Raw genomic sequence first — 15,397 nt, 5'->3', positions numbered from 1 at the left:
GGTTCAAAGAGACTCCAGAGGAAGGTGGCTATGGGTTGCAGCGAAGCTGCTGGGGAAAATTTTTAATTTTGTGAATTATTATGGCCCCATCCTCGACGATATCTCGGGCCTGATGGAGATTAGTGAAGTTTTAAGGGGCACTCCAGGGCAGATTATACTAGGAGGAGACTTCAATTATATCCAGGATCTGAAGAGGGCTACTTCTAATAAGAACAAGAAGCAATTAAAACCTAAGACAAAAGGTGTGTTCGAAGTACTTTTGGCAGGATACCAATTACGGGATCCCTGGCGCTGTATGAATGTAGATAAGGAGGCCTATACATGCTATTCCAATCGGTTTCATTCGGCATCCAGAATAGATTTTTTTTTTTATATCCAGATCTCTTCAGATCTCAAGAACTTTGATAGGATGTAATCCGTTCTCTGATCATGGGAGGGTCGAAGTCGAGCTTGTATTAGGAGGAATGGAAGGGGAGCGCTCCAGGTGGCAGCTGGATCGCACCCTTCTCCAAAACAAGGATTGGGTTTCTGGATTTAAAGAGTGGGCGACAGAATTTTTTGCAGTGAATAAAGACACAGCTGAGCCCTTTTCGGTATGGGGTGCATTCAAAGCAGCAGCCCGTGGTCAGATTATTGCATTTTCTAGTGCTAAAGCTAACGATCGTAAGTTAAAAATATCTGATCTTCAAACTGCTGCCGAGAAGGAATGTACTCTAAAACTTCATCAGCAGCCCAATCAATGGGAGCAGGCTAAAGCACTGCTAAGGGATTTTTTCACTCTGGAGGAAATAAATAGCTCAAAAGCCTTTCAGCAAAGGGTCTACGAAGATACTCAACTGGTGGGAAAGCTTCTGGCTAACTATCAGAAAGAAGCAGGAGTCATCCATCATTTTGAAAATTTGAGATCCTCGAGATGGAGTGGAAATACAGAGTGAAAGAATTTCAAAGATATTCCTGGATCATTATGAGAGAATCTACTCCACGGAATATCAGGTGGAGGAAGTAATGATTCAGGAATATTTTGATAATTTAGAAATTCCCAAAATCTCTGAAACTCGAAGTAATCAAATTGGGCGTGAAATAAGTTCTACCGAAATCCACGATAGCATAAAGGCAACATCGGGAGCAAAGGCTTCTGGACAAGATAGGTTCCCTATCGAATTTTATAAGGTCTTTACTAAAGAACTCGAAACACCATTGAAAAAACTATTTAACCATATTAGATTAGGTGGAAAGGTCCCTGCAGAATTCAAAGAATCCACAATTATAAGTTTAGTCAAAAAGGATAAAAACCCCGAGGATGTGAATTCTTATAGGTCTATCAGCTTATTAAATTCTGATTACAAGATACTTATGAAAATTTGGGTGCAAAGATTTGTACTCGCAGCTCAGGAGGTAATCCATCAAGACCAGACGGGGTTCATTGCGGGTCGGTATATGGCAGCTAATACTGAATTTCTGATACAGGCATTAGACTATTTTAATATTAATTCGATTTCTGCATGTATATTAATGATTGATGCGGAAAAGGCATTTTAATTAGTTCATTGGTCAGCGCTTTTTTTTCTTTGGGTCATTTTGGTTCCCTGTTCCAAATATTAAAATGATACATAATATTTACGAGGGTGCATCGGCCCAGGTAATTATCAACGCTAATCAGGCTGGGAAGATTCAAATAAAGCGTGGAAAAAGGCAGGGTTGCCTGCCCATTGTCGCCCTTGTTCTTTACTTTTTTTATTGAACCCTTGGTAACGAAAATAAGGAGCAATGTTGCTATTTTGCCCCCATCATCGAGATGTCTAAGTTAAAATTGTTCGCCGATGATATTATCCTCTATTTGGCTCCTGAAAAAGAAAACATCGAGCGCCTCATGGGGGAGCTCAAGGACTATGAGAAGATAGGGGGTATAAGATTAATGAAGAAAAAAAATGGAAGTTCTTGCATTAAACACCAGTCTAGATTTTCTTCCGATTTATCTTCAGCCTCAAGCAGTAAAAAGGGATCCGATTAGGTACTTAGGTATCTTTGTGACCGGAGACTATGATAAACTCTATGCCTTGAATTATACTAAAACGAAGAACAAAATAAGGAATCTGCTAGATCAATGGTGTTTACTTCCTTTGTCATTGATTGGTAGGGTATCACTGGTCAAGATGCCAGTATTGCCACTACTTATATTTTTGTTCAGTAATATCCCAATTAAAGTCAATGCTGTTTTTTTAAAGAACTTGAAACAATGCTGAGAGGTTTTATTTGGAACAAGAAGGCCTCAAGAGTCAAGCTTCCGGTGGTTCAACTATCTATCGATCAAGGTGGCCTGGCTCTTCCTCATTTAAAGACATATTATGAAGCTGCCTTTTTGACATTGTGGCAGGATTACTAAGGACTAGACAGACAAGAGATAATTTCTTTCTTGAAATAATGGTACAGGAAGCAGGTTCTCAAATTCCTATATTTCTAAAAACTGCAAAGCTCCCCTAAAAATCAAGATACAAGACGATGAAAGGGTATACATCAAGATTGCTGCTCCTTTTTAAAAAACATGGCTCTAATGATTCTAATTATTTGAGTTTGACGGAATGTGCCAAAATGGGTCTTAAGATAAGCTCGAATCACTTGAACAACTGGGAACTTTCCGGGTTTTGTGAACTAAGACATTTATTTGTACAAAATAGGGTAATTAGCTGGCATGAGGTTTTAGCCAGAACAAACAATCCCAGGCGGCCCACGTTCTTTGAATATTTGCAGATGGTCTATTTTATTAGAAAGGAGATAGGTGGCTTCCCTAATTTTCCTACTGCCTTGATAACAGCCCTGTATGGAGACAAAAATAAAGGCATAGGATATTGGTATAAAAAGCGTTACTTTATCAGACCATCTCCAGTAATAGATAGACATTTAGAGAAAATAAGCCTCTCGACACAGTGTATTCTTTCAGATAAGGATTGGGAGGTATTGTGCCATCTGGGAAATAAATCACTCCGGGCAGCTAACTACAAGAGAATGTCCTTTTTATCACGTTGGCTGGCGTACTATATACCGGAGGCCTTGGAGAGAATGTACTCTCAAGTTAAGAATAAGTGTTTTAGATGCAAAGCTTTGGACCAGGGAGGATGGTATCATATTTTCTTTTCCTGCCCGAAGTTGGGATTTTTTTGGAAGGGGATATTCGCAGATATTGAGCTGGCAATTGGGAAAGCATTTTTTCCAGAAGCTTAGGTGGCCCTGTTTGGTATATGTAAAGAGAGGAGCAGGTTTAACAAAACAGAAGAAGTATTTATTTTTATATCCTGTGTAGTTGCTCGATCTCTGATTCTTCAAAACTGGAAATCCAGGGAGATTCCATTTCAGTTAAAATGGTTTAATAAAATGAGGAGAACATGTAATTTTGAAAGAGCTTATGCAGGTAGGGTGGGAGCCATCGCAAGATTTGAAAGAAATTGGAAATATTTTGAGAATTTGGAATTATTGAAGGGAAGATGATGAGGAAGGAGAGGAGAAAGAGAGTACTAGCTCATTGATGAAAGTAGTAGAGTTTTTATTCAGAATATTTGCACTTTATTGTATTATTGCAGATTTATAATAGCTGTTTTTGCACTAGTGAAGTAGTGTGGCTCACTGGTTAGAGGTGGCAGACCCGAGAGCAGAGGACGGCCCGGGACCAGGGTTCGATTCCCGGCGCGGCAGGTTTCTGGACCAGGGTCAGCGGACTCGATAATTCTCGCCTCAGTGCCTACTCTAACCAGGGATCACACTCGGCAACTCTGGGCATTAGCTTGCCTCATCTTCACTAACGGCCCCACTAGACCGCCGGGGATACCTGGTCTCACCCTGGAGATACCCATTAAGGGACCATCTCTCAGGGAAGCCAGGAAGGGTTTCGCAGTGGTCGAAGCGCCTTGGGACCCTCCGGGTAAGTAGTGCGCTATATAAATGCCTATACAATACATTACATTACATTACATTACACTATTTTGCACTAGCACTTTAAAAATTGCACTTTATTAGATTATATTACATTTTGCAGTTGCACTTTATTGCTGTTTTGCACTTCTGCAGTGGTATTGTTTACCTAAAATTGCGGTTTTTGCACAAGGGCAGTTGTAATTTTCTATAATAGGAACCGGCTGTGTTTCTTTTCCTCTTTTTTAATCCTCACATTTTACTCCTTTTTTGTCTCTTGTTAATTGTCTAAAAATTGTCTAAATTGCTAAAATTTGATGTGAAAGATGTCTGTGTGTTTTTTATTCTGTACCATTGACTTCCTATTGCTATGTTCAATAAAAAAAAAAATTTTTTAAATCTCATAGGACTTCACTGAAGAGGAATAAGTGGTTTGAGGATGATTTTCCGTAGGGGGAATAGTGGCGAATAGGATCGCCGGCTCTGGAATCTAGATCCAAATAACACCAGCCTAAGGGAAGTTATGGTGGGTTTAAAAAATGTTCATCAAAATGTGTGTGCCCTCAAAAAGAGGAAGTTTTATAGGCTAAATTGGGAAGCAATGTTGGCCGCCATTGTGGACAAGAACGATAGGAAGTTTTGGAGGCTGGTGTATTCGGTAACCCTCTCATCATCATCTTCCCTTGAGGCACTCATCAGTGAGGAAGACTTGTATTCTTTTATTCACTCACTCTATAGGGGTGAGGATTCTGAGAACTGTGTAGCGATTGTGTCCCACAAATTGTATCCGTGATTATTTTTGCAGCCTTTTATTTCTTGGTGGTTGATGTCTATTTTCATTTGTTTGATTTGGACAACAAACACATTTTGTGCTTTCTGTGAGCGCACTCAAAATAATTTTGCCTACTGTCTTTTATTTTTACACTATAAAACGTAATGAAACTTTTGAATAGAATCACAAGATGTAAGCATCACATAATTTTGTGAATAGCGCTGGATGGGTTGCCTCACAATTCTTACTTCCCTCAACATGAAGTCAGACACTCATCGCTCCTGTGCTTTACCTTCACACAGATTGGAAGAGATGGCAGGGCATTGAGGCAGACGATGGCTAGGGAGGTCATGAACACTCTGAAACAGGGTTTTAAGCCCCCCAAATGGTAGCCCTCGTCCATGTATTATGAATGCCTATGGTGTTAAAAGCCAGGACACCTGCTGGAATTCAGACTGGTGGCCTTGCTTTGGTTGGAGTTGTAGATTCGGAGGCCCAGATTCAGAAAAAAAGGAAGAATACATGTAGACATAAAGAAGCATACTGTTCACATAATTTGTGGCAGTTTTTGTGATCCACATGTCAACATTAATTTAATTTGTACATGCCAATCTGCCTTTACCACTGGTCTGTTATTTGGGCCATTTCAAAGCTTACTTCACCCTTTGCACTTAGTTGAAGCAGGAGTAAGTTTAGACACTGTTAAAGAAATTAGGTGCATATTTACAAGCCCCTATCGCCACCACAACTTCACTTTCAGTGACGTCGGGATGGCGATATGTGTTTCGCTTTATTTACAAGCAAAGCGTAAAGCCACTTAACGTGGCTTAGCGCTGCCTTCGAAATAAGGCACCCTTTCATGCTGTATTTAGCGTGAAAGGAGACAGGAACGGGTGTTGGGGCTGGGCATTTCACTCCAACACCCATTGATTTTAACGTTGCCCCCCCCATTTACAAGGACAGTGTAAATAGGAGGCAGCACAAAATTAAGACCAGGGAAAACCTGGTCTTAAACAGGTGAAACGAGAATAAATGCTTTTTTTCGGCTCGTTTATGCTGTTTTCATGTGCGCTGCCTTGTGCAGCACACATAGAAACAGCAAAACGCCATTGATTATTGTTCAGGAAGGTCCCCCTTCCTACACATAAACAATCATTTAAAAAAATGCAGTTTTGCAACTTTTATGTGTGCTGCGTTAAGCAACACACATAGAAGTTACAAAACAGCATTTAAAGAATGTTTATGTACAGGAATGGGGACCTTCCTGCACATAAACAATCCTCCCCTCAACACAGGTTCCTTCGCACTATGGCGCAAGGGGGCCTGCGTTGGCGCTAGGCAGATAAGGTTAGTGCCAGTGCAGGGGTAAACGCGGGGCTGCACCATATTCTAGTGAATATGGTGCAGCCCTGTGTTTCCAAAGTGAAGAGGTGTGCTGTTAGCCTTCTTGGCTTAACAACATGCTTTGCCACTTTATTGTAAATATGCCCCTTAGAGTCTGTGCTTTCCATAGCAAAGAGGGAAAATACATAAATGGTTTCGCGTTTGTGATGTTTTCCGGCCTCATGCCTCATACCTAACAGAATGTGGCACACGCTGAGACTTGAAGATGCAGATTTTTGCTAGCCATGGGTAAAGCTCATGGGCCTTATTTATGAAGGCCTTGCGCTACCGGTGCGTCACTTTTTCCCATTTTAAAAGTGACGCACCGGTAGCGCAAGGCTTTCATAAATAAGGCCCCATGTTTTTTTTCTCTCTATTAATAGTAGAAAGACTGATGATAGTAGAGACAGTCTGTTGCGAAAAACACAGATAGCAAATTAGTCCAATATTATCACAGCCCCCAGGACCCAAAATAAATGGAGTACAAATAGAAGAAAATACAAAATACAAAAAAAATGAAACTAAGAATTTAGTTTTTATGCGGATTTATTTTCCTTTTTTTACCACCAAGATCGGTTACTGTATAACGATTGTTTTTCACTGACTAAAATAATAAATATAGTCGTCATCAACAAAGACAAAAATATAGTACATCGCGTCTTTGAACGCTTTTTCTATGTAAATCCAGCATCTAAACATTAACATAAGCAAAGACGCCTAAAACAATTACAGCAAACAGACGACATAAAAACAATTTTTCAGACTGTGACTTTGTTCACGGCAAAGAAACGATAAAAATAAAAAACAGACAATCTTTCGAAAAGTTTGCACCCCTTGTTTCACACAAGAGGTTTTGCTCCATTCTGTCCCATCAAATAGAAGAAAAAATTCCTCCAGAAAATCCTAGACAGTTCCCGCTGATTGAGGATGTAGATTATTAATAATCATAAATGCCATCAGATCTGTGCCTTTCTATGGCAAGCAAAGTGAACACTGTTTCAGGACAGAGCCCTACTGGTGAAATACTTTTGTGTACAAAATACATGAAATAACAAGCACAAATACTGAAATGTGGACTCGTTTCACGGATCGTTGATTGTAAACACAACGTACAGCCTGTTCAATCGAGGTATGTTGTCTTCGTGGCTTTTGATTTGCACAAGGGTCAGACATTGCACCAAACAGATGCGAATTTCTGACTTTATGATGCATAATGAGAATAAATTAGTAAGAGAAATGACCAAAGACTTTTTCCTGAGATTCTAGCAAAATACATACATTAAATTAGCAACACTATACAAAAGGTTTGTGTTAAAGTTTTTTTACGTGAAGCTGTGTTTTTGGTCGCCCCTTGCAGAGTACTTCCGCCTACACCTCAGCAAATTTACAAAATGTTAAATGTTACGTTTTTTCAGTGGCTGTTTTGAAAATTTTCTGTTGAAACGTCACTCTAGCACAGCACAAAGCATTGCCGGTAAGCATTTTTTAAAGTGGCATTCTCGTTGAGTAGCGCCTTGTAAAGGGTGAAGCAGTGCAAGAGGGCACTGTTGCACTATTGTTTGCGACTTTAAATGGTGAAGCTTGCAACTTCATTACACAGACGCATTCAATAAATATGGAACGCCAGGATCCATTCAGGCCACTGTAGCTTCATTTACACAGACCTTACCCCCCTCAGCTGCACACCTTCCACCTGCTGTTTGTTTTTGTTAATGAGATTTTGCTCAACTCTGTGGGATATTCTTAGAATCTGCAGGGGATGAGGATAAAACTGCCCCTGCCCTGGGGGTTCTGTTGGGTAAACAGCATGGGCCTAAGTGGTATGGGCCGCAGAAAGCCTTGCTAATCTTTGGACCTGTTTTCCAGATGCAAACTCCAAAAGGGAACTGAATGGGTAGCCCTCATATAAGTAAATTTGATTACTAGAGCTAAAAGTAATAGATTTATAATATTATGGGGTTAACAGAAGGGCATCCCCGACCTCATGTGACAGGAGACTACATAGATAACTTTATGGTAATGTTAGAATGACAGCATCTGAATTTACAAATCAATGTCCTGGCATGTGTAAATAGACACCTACAAACACCTATTTGTTCTCTTTAATGTTCATATCTTAAAAGAACAAGAAGAGTGAAGGTCAGATGCAAAGAGTTTGATCGGCAAACATGGTCATTTTTTATTGGCAGAAATTCATAAATACTTCTATGATAAGTTTGTCATGAAGAAGGATTACTTAGCACAAACATGTTTGAAACCTGTTGTTACTGCTACCATATGAGTGAGTTATTGGGAATGTGAAGACAGATTTGAGCTTTTATTCTGTATTAGAAGGCTTTTAGTTTATCTTCTGTGCATTTCTAGCTCCTTTTATCGGAGTGTGTTTTTTATTTCAGTGTCACAACTTTTTGATTTTCATCCACATACAGCTTTTCTCCATCAGTATTTTCTCAGCAATGTGTTTTTGTTTTCTTCATTCACTGTGATTAACAATTAAAATCCAGTTATTCGGTTGTTCTCATAGAAAAACAATTTTGAATGGAAAAAACAAATCTGTATGTTAATCAAATATCTTTGTTTTACAGGGCTTCCTTTTGGAGTGAATATATCCTGTCCCCAGCTCCGATTGAATAATTGCCTTGTATTATGGTTGGGCGCCTCTTATTCTGTGTGGTGGGACTGATAATCCATTAGGCGTGACCCTTTACATTTGTAACTGTACATATAGAATTGGATTTCACTCGAATGAGACTGACACCCTGGTTAATGTGAAAATAGAGTCATGTTTTCTTGTGAAGCTACTGGAAAGCTGTGTACTATGTGAGAGTGCATTGAAGGGATTGCACTAAGTTCATAGGTGGAAGAGTAGTAGAAAAACATACCAGATTGCTAAAGTCTGCAATTTGAGTGGCAGTGAACATTAAAATTCCAAATGTAAAAAAGGCGAAATGATAAGAAGGGTGGAAATTTAAAGTAAAGTAGAAATTTGAAAGAAAAATAAGCAGACAGACTCAATGGGAGAATTGGGTGTAAAACACTTCTTGCAAGTTAATTCCCACAGGACAATTGTGACTTAAGTGATGCATATATTTTAATAGCATTGAACTTACAAAATGTGATTGTTTTTTTCTCAGAGTGAATGTGTCTTTTCAAATCGAGGTCTATCTGAAAATGGTGGATGTGGATTGACATGAAAGTATACCTGTTATCAAAGGCCTATTCGAGAGGCCATGGTGAGAACTGGGCCATTAGGTTTGGGAATTCATTTAGAATTTTCCATTCTAGTGTTTTGGTATTTGATAAGGTTAGAAGGTTAGGGATCTCAAAAGCTTGATGTGGCCCATGTATTTTGCTACAGTATAGCACCACTGGCCCTGCTCAGATTATCCTATGCCTGTCACTTGTTCTAGCCTGACCTCACATTTATCTGCCCTATCTTTTCACGCGCCGCTCACACAGACCATCCAACACAGCTATTCATTCATAATTGCAGAAGATTTTTAAATCTCACATGGGTCAGTGAGGCTAAGAAAGGTTGGAAATGTAACAAACGTGGAATGTACAGTCATGGAACCCAAGCGTTTGCAAGGCTCAAACTTTAGCGCTTGGGAACAAGGGTCAGCGCCTTACTAGAAAAAAGGTGATCAGCGGATGTGAAGACAACAGGCTCATTGAGACTAGATGAGGGTGAGACTGTGCTCTGAAATTGCGAGGATGACATTCAAATAGAGAGACGTTCAGTGACCTACAGTGCTCCCGGAGGCCTGCCACCTGGGAGAGCAGGGGATGGCCCATAGTGCCAGGGTAGTGCAAAAACCAACCAAACTGTATTTCCTAGCAAGCAGCAGGTAGGGCATAGTGATCCTGTTTCAACCCAAATTTGAACATTTATGATGGCCACTTATGTTCCCCACTTCTAGTCTCTGAAGGTGACAGCCCTCAGACTAACAGCATTATGCTCATGTCGAGTTGCTAGTCTAATTTGGGATTCATGCTGTGTTGCAGTAGGCAGCAAACGGTGCATAACCTCATATAATGTTCCATTTCCTGTCCCCGTAGACCTAACACTGAGAAGGATTTGGGTAATTCCACTCAGTACAGTGTCATCTGAAGTCAAAATTGGATGCCAAGTGAAGTTTTCCATAGTACTGAACTAAAAAATGGGCAATCCAGGTTGGCGTAAGGGACTTAAAAAGAGGCAAGCCGCAGCAGGGCAGATTAAACAAACTGGCCGGGCGAATGTGGTGGTGTTCCACTTACGCAGCTTAACTTCTTTACACTAAGGCTTTTTACAAAGTAGTAGTAAAAGTGTTTTTTTGATTATATCAGTCTGCTACAAGTTTATCTTTCAGTCTGTAGAAGGCCTATTTGTAAAGACCAGTGTCATTCAAAGGCCGCATGTAGGCCTAGTCAAATGTTTTGCAAAAAAATTGCTTGTTTTTGTGTGATAGAGCTTGCCCTGCTCTTGCTGTGACTTTTGTAAATTAAAAACCAGAGCCTTATTTGTCTTTGCATTGAGGTGTTGCTAAATTGAACCATTGTTTAAAACATGGCTCCACTTTGAAATTGTTGAGAAGGGTTCCCGCTTTAAAATATTTTTCAAAACAAAGACACATTTTAAAGTATTACAAAATTGAATGAGTTCAGTCATGGCTGCATGTTGCAGTTGATGCACCAGTGAAGGCTGGGAAGACATCCTGCTTGTTTCAAGTCACAGTGACACCCAGAAACAAATCGGTATATTGGGCACAGCATATGATCCACTCCCTCAAAAGCAGCCATACCCCTGCATGTATTGCTAATACAGCCTTTGACATAAAAATCACATCATCAGATGGAGTTGATGAGATGTTCTAGAGATTCAAGGCATATTTTAGAAAAGTATAAGCGCAACGCCTACTTTGTACTTCAGTTAGTGAGGCACAGAGGGTACAATGGACCATAGACCAAGTTCCGCTTCCCAAGCTGAAGCATCAGGATCTGAGATTGCAATCTTTCACTTTGAAATCTGTGACTTAGTGACATAGCAAAGCGACCACCACTGATGCGATGTTAATGAGCTAAAGTGAGATGCCTATCTGAACCCCAAAAGCCCTGCCCAGGACAGTGACCACATAGTTCATGCAAGCAATTAAACCTGCAAATGTGCCAAAGCCTTCAGGTGTGCCAGGCCTCTTGTCCTCAGACAAGTTTCACTCGTGCTTTAATGCCAAACTTGCTGCCTGGCTTTCATTTCATGCCACCCGCACAGGTGGGAAATGTGCCTAACCAGTGATGGGCAGATGTGATGAATATATTTTAAAACAGGTTTTTAATTGGTATAATATATTTGTGTTACCAAAGATCACTTGCAGAGTGAGCCAATTTTTTAAAACAAACAATCAAGGCTAAAAGTGGTGTCGTTGACCAACAAAACATTAATTACTACAATGTCTTTATTGCTTCATTGTCAATAGAAAAATAAATACATACTGGGCAGGGTAGGAGTGAGTCGGGTTAATTACAATTCACTCCATTGAGCATGACTTTTTTGTAATACTTTTATGCAACCTAAGGAGGTTTGTGGTAACTGTACATATTTCAGGGGGGACTTAAAGAATGCTGTTTGCTTTTATTGATAATTGGTGGGACTGTACACATTTCAGCAATACTTTGGATCCTAGTAAATTTTGCGAAATGCTAAGGAAAACAGGAAGACTTCATCAATTTCAGGAAGACTTTACCAGGCAGCACATTTTAGCAGCATTCTTTGCTTTGTTATTTGTTTAGTTTGATCAGATTTTAGCATGGAGGTGGGTGGGGCCAGGGGCTCAAAATAAGGAACAGCTACGGTAAATATCAATTACTAAATAAAATCCAGATGGGGACGACATCACAAGAACGAGACATCTAGAAAAAAAGTAGCATCACAGTAAATAGGAATCCAGGTCAGAGGTCACTTAAGAAAGCAGGACATCAGACAGGCAAGAACACCATCAAACCTAGAGCTCCCAATGGAAACTGGAATTACACAAAGCAGTTATCCAGACAGGAAGTTACGTCACATGAAGTCGATTTTGCATAGTTAATATACTGTGCTATTTTTCTCTGGTCCTGGAATGTTTCTGATCGCTAATCAATTCGTGTCAAGCACAAGGTGTGCTCAGTTAGGCGTTTTTTTTTCCAGTGGAGTTATACATTAATTTAATTACACACTAAATACAGATCAGACGCGTTGCTTTATAAAAGTTCGATTTTTCCCCTGAGGGTTAATCACAAAACTGGCCTGATGGTTTATTGCTACAATATATGCTGCATTCATTTTCCCTACATTCACCTCTATTTCACAGTCCCAAATGAGGGAGGCATACATTGACACTGATTCCATACAACTTTACAAATATATTACAAGGGATTGTATGAAAAGATAGACAAAGGACTGATACTGAATCTGAAACCAGCTCACAACAAGAAAGTAGAGTTCACGTGCTCAGGCATAAAACATATTTTATGGAAGATTTTGTTTTTGGATGCTGTTTCACCAAGCAGTAGTCACAAATGATTACATTTGTGCAAATGTTTGTCAGCATCTGTAATTATTGGGTCAGCGCTATGGACATCCCTTTGAGAAAAAACCTGGCCGCCCATCCTCCAGCAGTTAATTGGTTGACTTGTCGAATAAACTTGTTTAGTATGTGTGGGTGGTTACTGAGCTATTCCAAAGTTTCTCCCTAATTTGATATTTATTTATAAATAACTTACTGAACCCAGAAGTTGAAACTGGAATGTTGTAAGTCTGCTAAGTGTGGGAACTTTTTGTTCCTAAATGTGAAAAAATAGGGTCTGAAAATTCCACGGTGAAACATGAAAAGGACTTTTCAGAGGTAACTATCAGATGGTCTGAAAACTAAAACAGACTTAAAAGTCATAGGCCTTTCGCCACCGACATAACAGCAATTTTCCAAAATAACTTTAAAAAGACATATTAGCACTTTGTGCATAAAGGTTTTTTAAAAGTAGTATTCTGATAGTAAAATCAAAGGTAGAATTACTTTCAGTGGCAGGACTTTGACTTTTAAAGGGACAGTACTAACACTTTGCTGAAGGTGCTCTTTAAAGACAGGTACCTAGATTTTTCTGAAATGGCTTTAAAGGACCAGAACCCACTCTTCTCTGAAACTGCAATAAAGGAACAGCACTGGCACTTTCTCAAAGGGACATTGGAGCAGTAGACCATGGACATCTTCTTTTCAAGGACGGCACCAGCACTTCTGTGTTGAGACCACTGAAACATCTAAAGACACAATACCGGCACTTGGCTTCAAACCGTGGGAAAGGGTAACCCACTGTGCCTCCTCCTTGCCCTTTAAAACATCTGCAAAGTCTGCCCTACCTGGAAGCTATGACCAATATTTAAGATTTTTTCAGACCTCAACGCCTGTGAAACAAAGTTGAGGTGATGCTGTGATTTTCCTAAAGTCTGAAGGTCATTGCAGTCTGTGCAACAGTTACTGACATACCGCCTTAGGTGAGACAGCCATGATGGAAAAGGCTAAATTACGGATCTCACCTACTTTGGGAATTTTGTGAATGCCTACTTATGTTTTTTTTTATGATAGTCACATATGTACATGTTTAAACCACCTCTCCACAGAAGAGGGTGGAATCATCTTTCTGGTGGGCGCCTTCCCCCTTGTCAACCAGCAAATCCAGTTCCTTTAGCAGGTCCTCCTGGTGGGCATACAAAGTCCTTCAGCCACAAACATGCTGGCCGTCTTCATTGGGAAAAGACAATGATGAGACATACCCACTGGTGCCCATTACAAAACCTGGAACTTCCAGGAACTTTGGTCTTTGTAATCCAGACAGTCAGTGGCGTTGAAGTTGAGCTTCCACGACGTTTGGTCCTTGTAATCTAAGCAGTCGACAGAGCTGAAGCCGAGCCCTGCCGTTCCGTAGCCCTGAGCTGATAAAGAGGCTGGAGACTGGCTCAGGTGACTGCCCATGTTTGGGTTTGAAATAGGACTCAGTGTGGACCCTGGAGCAGATAACTGGGGGTGCATCGGAGACAAGTAGGATCCGCAATCAAGGCCGCTGAAGTAAGACGAGGATCCTCCATAGCTTTGAGAGTAGGCAGGCGCCTGGGAGTAGCTCATAGGGTAGGCCGCTGACCTCTGCATGCAGGGTGCGTTGGAGGCAGACAGAGGATCCGGGATGGGCGAGATGGAGGCTGGGCTCCAGATGGACACGGTGGCGCTGGCAGAAGAGCTTGGGGTGACTGAGTTGACGGCCCCTGAAGGACTGTATTGCCCATTGGTACTGGTTTCCGAGCTGGTTTCTCGAGCAGGAGAGCTTTTCTTCTTCGCAGGACGGGGCTTCGCTTGGCCGCTGCTCTGTTGCTGCTGCTGACGACACTTGGCTCTCCGGTTCTTGAACCAGACCTGTCCAAAAAAAAAACATGAGAGGTAAATCAAGTTTGCACTACCTCTATTGCTGCATTTTGGGTACTATCTAAAGTATTGACTGTAAAATAAATTTGGAAAGGTGGCATCAAACAATCACAAACCAATATTTCAACTAGCCATTGTAAACTATAGACACAAGTGTCGGACTGGGACAGAAAATAGGCTCAGACACCAAAATAACAGCAGCCTTCATTAGTTAGTCAGATAGCAAAAAAGTGGCCAAAATTTGCAGACTGAAAATGCCTACTTTACTGACGTAATTAATTTTGTAGCAGAAAACAGACAGAGGGCTTGTGCACTGGTAAATTGAAAGGGGTGCACGCGTCTCTGTAAAAGGGTGACATTATTTTTGTCTGGTAGATGTGTGAGTGTGTTTTGTGATGGCAGTAATTGCGAAATATTTGTAGGATGCAAGAAAGGCAGACTCCATGGTCCATTCACTAACTAAGGATTGGTTAATTATGCCTCCCTTGTCTTGAATTGACACCAGACGTCCTAACGCGTTCTGCAAGGCCTGGACCCTGTAAAGTGTGTTAATTAGAAGATAGTGATTTCTAATTCAACTGAAATAAAAATCTGCATTAATGTTAAACGACTTCCAGTGGAAAGAAAACCTTGTAAAGTTGCTGCGTGTGTGGGATGTTTTTCAATAAAGTCAGACGTGGGGTGTGGTTGGTAAATTGTCAGATGTGAGTTTATGATGCTTGATTTTTTACTCTCCCTTTCCGATGTCACCAGTTGTGTGCTGATGGTCACATTTTGTTGTGCCAGTTTACCACCTCCTTGTCTGCCACAGACGGGAGTGCTGGGAAAGAGTCAAATACTAATAGTAAACGTTTTCTACAAAACCAGAACAATTACTGAAATCTGGAAAATAGAGTCTGTTCATTTATCT

General features: G+C 40.5%; 1 protein-coding gene across 2 annotated transcripts in view; it reads right to left on the bottom strand.

The window, feature by feature from the left end:
- Positions 1-10,079: 10,079 nt before the first annotated feature.
- Positions 10,080-15,397, bottom strand: part of LOC147692449 (homeobox protein otx5) — a 58,124-nt gene continuing 52,806 nt past the window's right edge. For both annotated transcript variants that reach the window (XM_086938649.1, XM_086938650.1), the window contains exon 4: positions 10,080-14,478. In XM_086938649.1, the coding sequence (XP_086794775.1) occupies positions 13,858-14,478 (621 nt within the window). In that variant the 3' untranslated portion in view covers positions 10,080-13,857. The remainder of the gene's footprint in view (positions 14,479-15,397) is intronic.

This window comes from Lissotriton vulgaris, chromosome 9 (assembly GCF_964263255.1).
Source record: "Lissotriton vulgaris chromosome 9, aLisVul1.2, whole genome shotgun sequence".
NCBI lineage: Eukaryota > Metazoa > Chordata > Amphibia > Caudata > Salamandridae > Lissotriton > Lissotriton vulgaris.
This window is presented reverse-complemented; position numbering and strand designations above follow the sequence as displayed.